General features: G+C 41.6%; 1 protein-coding gene across 1 annotated transcript in view; it reads right to left on the bottom strand.

The window, feature by feature from the left end:
- Nucleotides 1-15,386, bottom strand: part of OBSCN (obscurin, cytoskeletal calmodulin and titin-interacting RhoGEF) — a 294,672-nt gene that overhangs the window by 66,089 nt on the left and 213,197 nt on the right. The window contains exons 85-86 of the mRNA XM_084859836.1: nt 15,214-15,343; nt 12,749-12,854 (exon numbers count right to left, since the gene is read on the bottom strand). Of these exons, the coding sequence (XP_084715962.1) occupies nt 12,749-12,854; nt 15,214-15,343 (236 nt within the window). The remainder of the gene's footprint in view (nt 1-12,748; nt 12,855-15,213; nt 15,344-15,386) is intronic.

The following is a 15,386-nucleotide window of genomic DNA, read 5'->3' on the forward strand; positions in this document are numbered from 1 at the left end:
GGAAGCTCTTCATCTTGCATGGGACCTGAGGATTCATCCTTGGCAGTCCATATGGTATTGAATTCAACAGCATGATCTTTAACCTCTAGATCTCTATGTGAACAGCCATCCTTGTCCACTGCAGTTGTCTCAAATGGCTCATCTACAAAGGCAGACACGGGTGAATCAGTCTTACTAACAGATTCTTCAGGGCAGCTCCTTCCTTCCAACCTATCGTGGGAATGTTCATTTTCATTGCTGGTTGGTGTTCCTTTGTCGTCAGCTCCAGATATTTCAACATCCTGGGGCAGGGAAGACTCAGCATGCTCCACTAATTTATTGTTTGAGTTATTTGTGTTTGGATCATCTTCAGAGGAACGCCTGGGTCTTGTTCCAGGCTGAGTATAACCTGACGCTAATTCATCTTTTTCTGATCTCGTAGGAGAAGCTCCTCTTTTCCTTGTTGTTTGGGTGGGCTTCTTCACATTGAATTCTATTATTTCCTCTACTTCAACCCATTTGGGTTTCTGTTCCTCCACAGTGGTTTCTACAATAATACTTCTAACTGCCGCTCCTTGCTTTTCATCCGGCTCTGTCACAAAAAGGGTAGGAATGGCAGCCTTCTGCATTGCCTCTGGGTCATGCCTGTGGGCAGCCTGCCTAATCTTGCTCACAAAAATTGGTTCAGGTGTTGAAAACTCTGATTTTGGAGAGCGAGAAGGAGAATAGCCTGAAGACAGGCGGGCGGGAGATACTCGCCGCTTCATCCTTGGCGTCTTCACCACGGTTGTTATCGTTTCCTCTCTGACGATGGAAATTTTGGAAATTGTGTTTGTGTATGAAGAAAAATGCTCCCTGCCCTGCCCCCCTTCCCATCCTTTCGGGATGCACACCTCATCACATGCCAGGACCACAACAGGGAGCACAGCAGTATCAGTGTTAGTTTTGTGAGCATTTGAAGACTGATGTTGGAAAGAGGCATGCATCAACATACACCTGCATATCCACCTCAAATTCAGAAACAGATTCTCCAGTCAACACTCTTCAGCATCTCTCAGGGCTATTACGCTTTCTTGAATGTGCACAATTAGACCAGTCAGATTATCTACTTTAGTTGACTACTGTAGAGAGTAACAGTGGCTGCCAAACCTTGGGGACCAACAACACTAGATTTTTTACATCTTAATTATTGTATTTGTTGTTTTTAAACCTCTATTATTGTGTGAGCTGCCCGGAGAACCTTTTGTTATGGGGTGGCATATAAAATAAATAAATAATTCATTCATTCCTCAGATCTCATGCAGCTCATGTTGCACATTTTTCTCACATTAAGAGGCTTTTACAGAATCTGAGGACAACTTACTATGACCCTGAGAACCACTTGTGGCCCACTAGAATAATCACTGTTAGATATACCAGGAAATTTAATAAATGACTGATGGGAATGTGTTTCAATTATAAAGATTTTTGCTCATGTAGTGTTATTTCGAAAAGTACACGTTTTAAATTCTATCAATATGTTGCTAATAATAACTGTTCTTAAGCAGTTATTACTTATATTATTTAACAAGTCTGCATTTATGCACGCAAGCAAGCGAGACCATACAACATAACTCAGTTGCTCAGTTAGAATACATAGCAGCAAAAACTAAAAGTCAAGCTAAGTATTAAGAGAGAAACTTCAATAGTGCCTGCTGAAATCTAATTCAATCGCCGCCCTGAGATCTTAATGATACAGGGCGGGATATAAATGTTTTAAATAAATAAATCATTGTGTCAAGATACTGGTATTTTCTCTGGAATTTCTCTTTGTATTTGGTAAAGAAGACAATGATCTAGATATGTTCCTTCCACCACTATCGTAAACACTGTCTGATCTTCATCTCATTTTGTGGGAGTCTATTACCTCTTCCCATGTTGAGTTTACCCACTCATTTCCAGAGTTACCAGTTTCCATGGTTGCAGAGTGGACAAAAAGGTATGTATTACATATTCAGAAGATCACCACATCATTTAGAATTATGAGGGCAAAATCCTGCAACTTGGTTCCAGAATTAGCATTTACGACTGCTTCCATCATTTGAAAGCTGAGGTTATCGTACAGAGGCAAATGCTCCATGATCTGGTGACCAACTGCAATCAATCTGTGCAATTTCTATATTCCAGTATGTCAAATGACACTGAAGCATTTCTGGGAAGCCAACAGCTTTTTTTCCTCCTTTATTTCCAGTCAAGCAAAAAATAATGTAATTAATTTGGCAACATTTAACAATGGCATACGAAAGGGTGCTGGCTGTTCTTTTTCTACAGACTGTAACACCAAGAGATCTCCCTTATTCATCTTTATTCATTGCCAACTTAATCTTGTCATGGCCATAAACGGGTTATAGGTATGCAGAGGGAGTGCCTGTCCACTGCAAGGACCATCACGCAGATCTCAGTAAGAACAACTGAGAACTGAATGAGACCCTATCTACATAGCCCACCTCCATCTGCATAGCCATACTTGGGTTCCATTTCTTGATGCAATGCTCTTATAATAGGATGAACCTGGGAACCAGCTAATATGCATATTGATGGTGTTGACTATTCCATTCCAAAATGAAAAGGAGGTGAGTTTTGTGGCCAGGAGACTGCTGCATATGTGATATCCGTTTTATATCCATATGACATTTAAGTGCAAAACAGTATTTCAATAGCCCTTTCAAACCAGCATGCTCAACCTTGGTCAGAATTACCCATGCCACTGGCTAAAATTATTTAGAAGAGCAGTCTCGGCACAGCAACAGAACTTCTTTAGAGAGATAAAAACTCCAGGTTTGTTCATGGGATCCTCTTGTACCAGAGACAACATGACGTAGAGCTTAACTCATGTACTCAGTTTTTGCACTCTCCTTTTCACCAATTTTGGGGGTATGAAGGAGCTCAGAGGTGTTTGCAGGGGAAAGAGGTACACGCTGGCCTATAAACTGAAGCAACTATGCCAACTATACCCTGCCCTGCTGTGGTGTGCTAGCTTGACATTAATCTGCCAGTACAGTACAGCAAGACAGAGGGCCCTGGACGCATTACCTCAACAACTGACTAATGAGTTCCTTCTCACTGTTCCATTCAGAATGAGGATAATGTGGTCATATGAGGATAATGATCTCTGTGATGTTCTCACATAGCCAGATCTGATGTCATGTTGGTTACATGATCTCTATTTGGTTGGCATCATGTACCAACAGGAAGACTGCTTTAAAAAAAAATGGTATTAAAGCAGTTGCCAGGGGCAGCAAAACCCTTCATGCTGAATTCTACTCCCCTCTCCAATTCTATGCAGTACCAACATGAAGTAATTATGTGCCAAGAATGAAAACCAGGTGATGTTGCCAAACTTTACTAAGACCATTTTTACATGAGGCTTTTATCTCGCACCCTTACCGGGGCTTCTGCTTCCAGATTCTTTGCGGGATTAAGATTGGCTCCTTTCCATGTGCCTTTTTCCAGGATTTTTTTCCTCTGTTCTGCTATATGCTTCATTATACAACCACTAGATGGCACTGTGGTATAGTGGGATTGCACTTTTACCCACAGCTTCCATGGCGGGATGAAGAAATAATACAGACTTTCTTCATTATGAAAAAACCCCGTGATAATGGTTGCAAAGAGCAGGAGATGCCCCAGAGGATGATGTCATCTAAAGGACCCGCAAACTACCGTAAGTGAGGATTTACAAGAACACAACAAAAGCCTCATGTAAAAATGCCCTAACTCCTTCATCAAATCATTTCTCTAAATAGCAGGGAAAAAAGAGGAAGAAAAGATTGCAAGTTAAAAGGCATGTTAGTATGCATTAGCAAGTCTTTTGAGGTAGTGGTGTGCAAAGATGGAGTCTTGTTATTCCTACTAGGTTGGTGTTGGCCTGCTGTCCTCCAGTTGACTTGCAACAGAATGTATCACAGGAAGAATCAGAATTGGGGCAAAATTGTGTCTAAGTGCTAGCGCTGCTGTGCTTGCAGTGAGGGATGGCTACAGGTTTGTTCTTTGTCACCAACCTATTGCTTCCTTTTCTCATAACATGAAAATACCACAAGATCTGATGGGATGGGAAGAAACACACTTTCGTGGCCAATAAACACTGGCTTGTTATTGGGACATGCAGAGGCAGCACATCACAGCACGAATGTTAAAAAATAATAACAGCACTTACATGATGATGGTTTTCTTGGGCACTTTAGTCTCTTGTTCAGTGACTACAAAGAAAACAGTATGAACAGCATGGGGTTAACGAAAGGCAAAAGCTGAAACGATTACATTAACTTTGTTAAGTGAATCAAGAAAAAAACCTTGATTGGAAAGAAATAAAATTAAGAAAGAAACATACACCATCCCATCACTGCTTTCTGTGGTTATTTCAAGTGTTATTTCTAATCATCCCTAACCAAAATTGGAAAGGTCAGACAGTCACATCCACAAATCGTTTAAGTTGGTGATGTACCTACACTTAAACTGGCTGGATTCAACTGAAAGCAAAAGGACCAGCATCTTAAGCATAGTCCCCAGCCATATGGTCTGTCCAGTACTGACACGGCATGCATAAACAGAGATGCCTATTCCTATTTCCCAAGCCATCCCGCACCACCCATGCTGATGGATTTTGTCTTTCCAATAATGATCTGCCGGTGGACAAAGCATGGAGTTGGGTGTGGGAGGAAGCAGGACAAGGAGCCAAGTATTTGACCTTATGTCAGACTGGAGGCTGATCAATGCTATAGGGCAGTTAGTCAATTTATGTGCAAGGGCAGTGTCTTAAATGATTTGTGGATTGCAACTTACGGCTACTTAACCGATAAGCTTTGGGTGGCTGTGAATCTTTATGGTGATTATTTATTTAGTAAGTTTATATCCTGCCTTTCTTCAATGATGGAACTCAAGGTGACATAGATAGGGCTCAAGCTACCTAGACCTGCATAATTTCAGCAAGGCAGTTGTATTAGGTGCCTTCAGGACATGCCCATGTAATACTAATTTGGTGTGTCTTCCCCCATCCCCATAATGTCCTTTTTCATATTTTGAATTGGAGAAGGGAAAGGAGAACAAAATTTGAACAGCTGCATATTTTGAATAAGAGAAAGGGAACATTGTGTGGCTTTTAAAAATGAGGGTCATTTAAACAGCACACTAAGGGTCGAGATCCTCAAATCATTTACACTTGATTTGTAATTAATTGTAGCCACAATTAATCTCCAGAGAAGTAAAAATGTTTTAGCAAAAATGGAGGGATCTATAAGAAAATAAGACCAATGTAAATATGGAAAAAAAAGAAATCCTCAGAAATATTTCCTCTCTTCAGGTAAATATATATATATATATATATATATATATATATACATACAGTACTGTGCAAAAGTGTTAGGCCACCACCAGCTTTGTTGTTTTAGCAAAGTTTTAATGACCATCCATAATTATTTTTTGGTCTCTGTATTAAGATACAAACAGAAAATACAGGAAATATGTACAGGCAAAAGTCAGTATTTAGTGTGACCTCCCTTGGCTCTAAGCACATCTTGAACTCTTTTGGGGAGACTGTCCTGAAGTTTTCTGAAGTAATCTTCTGGTATATTATACCAGGCTTCTTTCAGCACTTCCCAGAGTTCTTCTTTAGATGTAGGTTGCCTTTTATTTCTTTCTCTGTCCAGGTGATCCCATACTGCCTCTATAATATTCAGATCTGGACTCTGTGGAGGCCAGTCCATGACTGTCAGTGTTTTATCAGCTGTTTTCCTTGCTAAATATGATTTCACTGCATCAGCAGTGTGCTTGGGATCATTATCATGCTGAAAAATGAAACCATTCCCAATCAGGCGCTTTCCAGAAGGAATGGCATGATGAATTAAAACCTGTTTGTACTTTTCAGCATTCATGACCCCATCAATACGGACAAGATCGCCAACACCACTGGCAGAAATGCAGCCCCAAACCAGGACAGACCCTCCACCATGTTTCACTGAAGGCTGCAAGCACTCATTCGTCCATCTCTCTCCAACTCTTCTTCTCACATATTGTCGACGATTGGACCCCAAAATTTCAAAGTTGGATTCATCACTCCATAATACTCTTTTCCACTGATCCTCATTCCAATCTTTGTGAGCTTTAGCATATCTTAGCCTTTTCACCCTGTTCCCATTCCGCAAGAGTGGTTTCTTGGCTGCTACCCTTCCACGAAGACCATTCCTGGCCAGGTGCCTGCTGTTACGCTAGTGTAAGGGGAGGTCACATTAAATACTTGCCACTTTAGCCTATGGAAGCTGTTTTTTTCTGATTTTTTTTCTATTGTTGAATACTGCATATAAATTTCCTGTATTTTCTGGTTGTATTCTAATGAACAGACTGAGAAATAATTATATATGGTCATTATACCATTGCTAAAACAACAAATCTGATGGTGGCCTAAGACTTTTGCATAGTACTGTGTGTATATATATTCATTCTCCTATATGCACATTATAGTCTCTCTATCTGCAGGTTAAAATAAAACTACTGCTTTCAAGGTATTTTTAAAAATCTGTGTTAAAGCCAAAATTACTTTGGAATCATTTTAGATGAAAGGCAATAGAAAAACATTTTGAATAACGTGTTTCCTTTTTTTTATTTAAATGAGAGCTTGTAACCTATCTACGCCTTTATTTTGGCTTTTTATGAAGAGGAGAAAGTGTACAATGTATCTGAAGCAAGAATTAAGCAAAGCAAAAAATCAGGATTTAATGAGTTAGTAAACTTCGTAGAAAATTATTATATGTTTCTTAATATTATGTTTTAAGTAATCCATTCAAGGTATTTCTCATGTTACTCCAGAGTCGCGCCTATGTCTGCAAATCATCTTGTCAGAATGGGTGGCTTCTGTGGTCTGTGAACTGCTAAGTGGTGGCAAATGACAGATCTATCTGTAAGCCAAATTTGCATATTATGCATTCAAGACATTTGCACCTCTTTGTGAACGTAGGAGTGTTTGGTGGGAATTATTGTTTGCTTTAAAAACCATAACATGAGAAACAGCGTCATAAACACTTTTAGGCTTTCACAGGTCAGAAATCAGCTTCCAGAATTATGTGAAATATGAGCACTTTTGGTTGGTGTTCATGTTGTGATGTGAAGCCAATAAGCGCACAGCAAGATGGCAAACTGTTGGTGAGCATGAATGTGTACAGGTTGCCCATGGGACAACTTTGATTAACAGCTGTCATCAACATAATCAAGTACACCTTAACTTGACGGATTATTCAGGCCCATTTTAGTTTGATTTCTATTTAAAATGGAATTAAGAGATACACAGCATACTTCTATCGTATTTCTGCATACTTCTGCAAATCCTATTTGCAGAAAGAATGACAGGAAATCAGCATAAAGAAACCAACTTTTTCTTTTAACATTTTCAGAACCACCTTCAAAAATTTTGGTTGTGATAATTTAGCAACATTTAGCTTTGCAAAGCAGAAGATCCTTGCAAAGCAGGTTAAAAGCTGTTATATGTGAAAGCTAGCCACAGCGTCTATGCAACAGGCTTCCCTTGTTAACATGTTAAGCCAACTAATTCACACAATGGATACAATGGAAGTGCAGGAAGAAAAATAAAACTCTCAGAACTCTTTTAGTAGCATAGAAGGTCGTTTCCAAAGAGACTTTATTATATATCCTGTAGTTCCCCTAGAGAAGCAAAATGTTATTTTCATTGTACATTTATCCAATTATGCCAAGACAATCGGTGGATTTATTGGTTTCTGGTGTAACAAGGTGACAAAGGCAGATACTTTCAAACTGATTCAACTTTAGGATAATAGTTGATGGATAGAAAACATTTTCCAGAATGCATTTATGGAATTTACAGTAATCTATATTTTAAAGTCACTATTACAGCTTAATAATTATAGCTGAAGGACAATTATGCTTTTAGGCAACAATTTTTCAATCCATCTCCCCTGAGATGAAGGAGAGTATTCACAACAGATCAACAACTATGAAGCCAGACACTAAAGGATTGCACTCCAAAGTAATGTTATCTAAAACGTCATGTCCAATGGAAACCCTAATTAGATCCTTATGCGTGTGTGCATGCGTGTGTGCATGCGTGTGCATGTGTGTGTGTATATATATATATATATATATATATGGGGGGGTGTAAAAAAAAAAAACGGTTACTAAAGGCAACAAATCAATAACAGTCGAGAGTTGCAACCAAAAGATACAATCTTTGCACTTCATTAATTATTCAATGTGTATGCTATAACTTAGAATCTGTGGTCCTAAATACGCCACAACAAAATACACAATAAATTAACTCTATGGAAAGACAGAGTGTGGTCACCTTAACTGGTGTTCCTTTAGAGAGTCAGCAAAATAAAATCAACTTAGCCATTATCTAACAGGCTTAATAAGAACCAATTTAAAATTATCACACAGAACCACGGTACTAACTATATGAGACAAGAATAAAGTTCTTCATAGTAATGATGCAATAGATGTGCATTCCTGCCAAGTCAAAACCAGTAGTTCTTAAGAGGTTATCCAGACAATCAGTCAGACCTTGTTCCAACTGTACCATTAGCCTTTGCAAGACAGACCTGCAAGTTCTGATCCAAAGATTATCATGCGATATGCAGACCACATGCAATGGATGAGTGTTAAGAGAGGATAGGTTTCCTGGGTGCGTGAAGGGAATTTAATGCTGCTGTTTTTAGAATCCAGGAGATATGTGCACTGCCGAGTGTGCATCCTTTGTAGAACAATTTTTTAAAGTGAAATAATCACAAAATAGCAGGGGGCTCTTCCATGGGAAAGAGGTAGACCTGCTGACAAGCACCATTTTCTTAAAAGCTACACAAGCACTTCTGCCCTTGAGTGGTACAATTCAGGACCAAACTACATATGACATTGGCCACATCCTTAAATAAGTGTGCTTAACCTAGTCACTTTTATTTTGGGGGGAAAGCAGTCACGGAGCCCTAGTCCAAAATGTTCACCCAATCCAGAGCAGGGCCCGATATGAGTTTTCTGCTGCAAACTGGTTCCTTCTGGCTGCTGCTGCTTTGTGCCCCCGAAAGTGCTGTTTACTCCAAACAGCACTTTTGGGGGCAAACAGATATTCATATAAGGTGCCATTATCAGCAGAAAATCAGGTTGCGAGCACAGCTTCTTTCTTTCCAAAGCAGTCAGGTTAAGCAAACTGGCTTAAATAAACATGTGACTAACATCTAGGGATATATGAGAATTTTGGTTATGCTTGCAAAACCCTGTTTGAAGCCCCCAATGCAATTCCGAGCACATGTCCGTTGAAAATATTCGTAAATTTCTGAACGTATGGTCATGTTTGATTTGATTTCCCAGTTCAATTTGTGGAACTTTCCTAATTTATGCAAATTTCCCCTGTAGAATGAATCAGCCCCACTTTAGTCTATGGAGGAAAGTTGCACAAATTAGGACAGTTGCAGAAGTTTGGGGAAATGTGCACAAATGTCACATTCGATCGCAGCTCGATTCGGGGAATTTTCCCATTCGTGCAGAGTGAGCAGCAAGCCAAAACGTGAACGGGAATCGGGCACAAGACAAGCTGAAAGATGATGTTCAGAGGATCCTAGTGATCTTGAACATTGCTTGTTCACCCACCCCTGCTAACCTCACATTCAGTATAGCCCTGAGTTATGAGATGCTTCATAGTGCCTGCCAATTACAAGGACTGATATTGCATACTGCTATTCCCTTCTGAGCCTGAAGAGGGAGCCAAGGTCAAAGCATACAATGCCCATCATGCTACCTCACTAGGCTAGATCCTGGGTTCAGACCCTGAGCTCGCTGGTTCAGGCACTGGAGTTCCTGGGCGGTCTGTGTCCAGATTGGGGAACAGAGGTGAAAGATGACATTATAGGACACAGGGACTAGGGGTGTACAGATTACTTACCCCGTTCTGATGGGGCAGTCCACTGAGGGGGGGTGATCCATCCCTCCCCCCCGGAATCCTCCCTGGCCAGCTCCGCTCCGCGGGGAGCCTGCAGAGCTGCTGCCGGGGCCACCTGCAGCCGGACTTCTGTCCGCTGCTGGGCTGCGGCCACAAATGGTGGCTGCCATAGCGGCTGCCATTTGCATCCCTGCGGTAGCCATGATAGGCTACATATATATTTACGTAGCCTATCACGGCAAAGGCAGGAATGCAAATGGAGGCCACTATGCCATTTGCGTCACTGTGGTAGCCGTGATAGGCTACATATGTATTTACGTGGCCTATCACGGATAAAGCAGAATGGAAATGGCGGCCGCAGACCGGGGCAGCCATTCGCGGGGCAGCAGACGGCCGACAAAGGTAGGCTCTGTCCCGGGGGGATTCCGCGGGGTGGCGGGGGGGATTGCTCCATTCCGCCACAGGCTCTGGGGGGCCTGATTCTAAAGAATCCGGCCTCACTGGAGTCCGTGGCAGAATATTCTAACATCCCTAACAGGGACATGTTTGGACTTTTGATTCAACTCTGAAGGGCACTACAGAAAATTAAAGTGAATCACAGTTGAAATGGTAGAGAACTTGGGGTAGATTTAGACTGACCCAGTTCTACCTACTGTATTTGCCATGTAAGACTGGCACCATGAGGCAAATGCTCAAGGCCTTTTGATTATTCTGAAGACTCCCCCATCAACAGGCAGAGAAAGCGGGACAGAAAGTGAGACAGAAACCCCCCCCACACACACACACACACACCACAAACACATAGAGTGGAGGAGGAGTGACTAAGTTTCTTCCCCTTTCCCAACTCCTAGGGAAAATTAGCTGCCAAGAAGAGAGATAAAGAAAGATAAATAACAGATGGGGGAATGAGGCCAGTGGTTCTTCCCTCCCTATGTGTACACTTTCTACCCCCTCCCAGTTTCTCTGCTGGTTGGTGGAGGAGTGCTTCAGAATTCTCGTCAAGCAGAGCTCTTGCTTGTTGAGTATAACATGCAGAAGTGAAGAGGGAAAGAGCACCGTGGACTAATGATGAAGAACGTGGAGACAGGCTCCGGTGCTCAAGAGAACAACATTTATTTACTGGAAAGAATATTTGTGTATTTCAGAACAAGAGACAAAACGGCTTTTAACAGATCCTGAAGAAGGAAATATTCCGGAACACGTAGAACACATACACTTTGTTTTCTCAAGCGCCACAGCCTGCCTCCCCCGTCTTCATCGTGAGTATAACATGTAGTCAGAGGAAGTAGATTTTTCCCCCGCCGTTATTATTTGGAGCCAACATGTCTTCTGATAATGAGCCAGCTCAGAAGAAGCATGCTTGACTCCTGAAGTATGCCCCAGTTTTGTGGACTAGTGAACGAATCAGATCTTTCCAATGACCACAAGGTGACTGGACAAAAACAATTTTGGGGTGAAGGAACATGGTGGGCAGTATTCACCCATAATTCAGCCTGCTCATTTCTCACTAGCATAATTCATTAAACATTCTTGAAAAGTTACACTGAAGTCTGGCTTTCATCCAGAATATCAGTTTGAACCCATCAATCAACATAACACACCACCAACTGAAATGATTTACTGTTATTTTATTCCACAGTAATTTTGTAGCTTATGGCCGATCGCCCATACTCTATTTTAAGAGGCTGTGAAATGAAACATTTTCTTACACAGACTGCCTGCTTGCAAGATACAAGTCCTGATGACAGTCAGTGCTATCATACATGCTTAAAACTCTGCTCCTCAAATATTACACCCTGTCAATTCTGCATTGCTACTGTCTACTGGAAGACCCTCTACAGTTTTCAAAATTGGTAACTTCTAGAGTAGCTCTACGTATTCTGCACATAAACACTATAATCTACATTTTCTGATGTCTAATAATTGCAAAGGCTTAGAAGCAACAGTAATACCTCTTCAAGAACATACATAAAGAAAACTGACTGAATTATCGATAGTCTCTCAATTAAGATTTGTTGCTGAGTCAAAATGTTCAGTCACTGATATTAACTCAAATACAGCCATCAACAGCTCGACTTGCATTATAAGTAAGAGGGTGATTCTGCCCTCCCACATGGAGGGAGATGTGAGTTGCTTTGAGAGACAGTATTTGTCTGAAAAGTGGGATAAAATATTATAAAATAAAATAATTTAAAAAAAACTCTAAAGAAAATATTTGAAAATTCACTTCCAATCTGAGAACTCAAGAAAAATGAACCAAACCTCTCACAAGGAACAGAGCACATTAAGCAATGAATCTTATCTGATGCATTACAAGCATCCATTATTTGCTAAGATCGTGGGTGTTGACTGTAGCAGGATGGTACTGAAGCCTCAGCTTTTGTCCTATCTATTGGAGGGTGGAAGTAGAAGTCTCAGGACTGGATCAGAAATTCACTAGAGGATGTTCTATGGTACATAGCTAATTAACGTCAATGCTGTCGGTGACAACATATTGGGCAGCTGATGACACTCTTCTAACTTGTGTTGCCCTCCCTCAATAATTCTGCCTTTGAGCCATCTCACTGTGGATTTTGAGCTTCTAAATTTGTCGCAATCTGTTGCTCACCTCAGCTCCCAGCTCAAAGGTCCCATGTATTAAGTATGCACAGCATAACACAATGGAAGTCTCAATCAAAAGGGATTAGATATCAGCAAAATGTATGTACACAGAAAAACCAACATGAATGTAACCTCTTTCGAGATGAGACAGCAAATATATTTGATCCTTAAGGAGGGGACTCCATGGCAACGGTAATTTAATGGCACACTCACAGAGTTGATAAAAGGCCATACCTTCAATTGTAATGGCTTGATCTGGTCTCCTCTCTTGGGCCAAGGCTGCTGCACTCTGGTGGTAAAGCTGAGCGCCACTCTTTGCCGTCCCTAATCTGTTTACCAGCTAAAGAGAAGTATACAATGCTGGTTAGAATTTACGGGAATTTCTGGAGAAAGAAGAAAACCAATTCCTGTGTGTTGGTCACAGGCCTACAGAAGCAGTGATTCTTTTGCCTGTGCACAAACAAGCACATTGCTGCCATTTCATAGGTTCACTGAACTGAAGTTCCAGGAGAAGCCAGCCTTTTACCTAAAGCTGGGATCCTCTGTCCCCAACCATTCTTAACAGATTAGGCCAGGCTTCCCTAGATGTCTTGGACTGCAATACATTGGTCATGCTGGCTGGGAATGATGGGAGTTGTGGACCAGCACATCTGGAGGGCACCACATTGGGGACAACTGGATAAGGCACAAACACAGTGGATTATGAATCATGCCAGAGGTATGTGTGGATCAAAGAATCTTTATTCATATGAGCCCGGATGCCCTGAGATATACGCACCATGCCATCCACTACAGAGGAAAGCAAAAGCACAAAAAATCAAAGCCACCAGCCAATTGGAATTTGGATATAAATTCCTTTCCTCTGCCCATATACTGTATGATAGCTAAGCAGAGCAAGGTTAAGCAATTGATTGTAGCAGGGAGTGTCACCAGCAGGATTGCTCACAAGCTGGGCGCACAATTAGAAATGGAAAAGGCACACATGCCTCTCCTCTGGCACCTGCACGGATGGAGTTAAGCATGTGTGGCTCTCAAAAATCCAGAAGTTCTGAAAGGGCTGAGCCATCATGTCCCTCTGCAACCAAATGCCACACACCTATTTCTGCATGAATACGCCCACAGTGGTAAATTTTGGAGTGCAGGTGTTCATCATGACAATCTCTCTAGCCCCCTCCCCACAAAGGAGAGGCTAAAAATGCAGGCAGCTGAGCTGATCCATCTCTCTCTGTGTTTGTGTGTATTACAGCCTTCCCCAACCTGGTGCCCTTCAGATGTTTTGGACTACAACCCCTACTGCTCTTGGCCACTGACCATCCTGGCTGAGGCTGAAGTCCAAAACATCTGGAGGGCACCAGGTTGGTGGTGTATTATATCTGTCTTTTGTTACCTATTCAAGACTAAGCCACCCCAAAATAGGTTGCATTACAGTAGGGATAGCTCACAACAATATACTGTTACTGGGAAAATCCCCCACCCCACCCTACCTGCTCAGGCTACATCAGGATCGCAACTATACTCAGAGGGTTGAAGCACCTGAGTGGGGTGGAAGATGATGTCAAAGGTCTTGGCGCTTCGACCCTGTGAGCCCTGGCTCCACTACACTGCCATGTGCCTATCACATTTGCCCAATCCCACTCAGAAAGTTAGAACTGGTCCTCTTGACACATGCCTCTGGAGCCAACCAGCCTGAGAATAAGAGGGGCTTGCCTGACATTCCTCTAACACTTTTCATTGAGGGGCTGTACAGAAATTTATATTATTATACATAAGAGAGGAGGGAGGCTAAATCCTTTAGTCATTTTCACATGCCAGACTTTGGATGACTCTGTTCATCGTGAGAGTGACACCTGAGTGGTTCACAAGTAAAGGCTGCAATGAGTCAAGTGCAGAAATTAACTCACATCCACAACTGACTCATCATCAGTGATACATGCTGATGGGGAACAATTGAGATTATCAACCCCCCATGATCTCCCCATATTCTGGCCAACTAAAATGGTTGTACAAAGCAACCCTAAGCCCAGAGAGTTTTGGCTATGGGCCGGCATAAAAATGTAATAAATAATAATAATAATAATAATAAGCAAAGGCACTCCCCCGCAAAAGGGGAGGCCAACTTGTACTTCCTCTAAGCAAGGAAGATTCATAAGGAAGCATGTCTAACACCTTGAGAACAATACCTAATCTTGCTGCCCAGGCCTATACATATTTAATTGGAATAAGTGTCAAATTAGATGAGACGTTGGGAGATCTGTAATCAGATCTCCTCCAGGAGACTCAGGTTAGGGCTGTGGAGCTGCGGAAAGGGGATAACTCTTCCTCCCATCCTATTTTCCCAGTGTAAATTACCCATCTGGCACCTATATGTTTTCCTCCACAAGGGAGCAATTTTAACTGGGGGAAAGAATTGTTAATTAACACCCCCCACCAAAATGCCAGAATCCCAATATAATCCCCCACACCCCAGACAACTACTTTTAACTATCTTAAAATCGCAAAATAAATAATTAAATAAATCCAATCATGGATCTCCCAATGCCTGATCAATTTTAGTCCTAAATCCCACTAAATTCAGTGGGGCCTACTGCCAAGTAAGTACACATAGGAATGCAGCCCCATACGTTTTATCCATGCCATTTAGGAGAAATTTCTGCACCAAGACAATGTGTCAAAGATTCTGAAGCCTACAGGCTGCTCACCTCACACTCATAGAATCCCATGTCATCCTTACAGGCATTTTTGATCACAAGAACTATAACGCCACTCCGTGGCTCACTAAAACTCTGGTGTTTATTTGGGTCTGTCAGCAGATTTCCATCTTTATACCACCTGTTAGAGAAAGAGAGAGAGAGAGAGAGAGAGAGAGAATGAA

Source organism: Heloderma suspectum, chromosome 5, assembly GCF_057233095.1.
Source record: "Heloderma suspectum isolate Gila_16-S chromosome 5, 16-S_ref, whole genome shotgun sequence".
NCBI lineage: Eukaryota > Metazoa > Chordata > Lepidosauria > Squamata > Helodermatidae > Heloderma > Heloderma suspectum.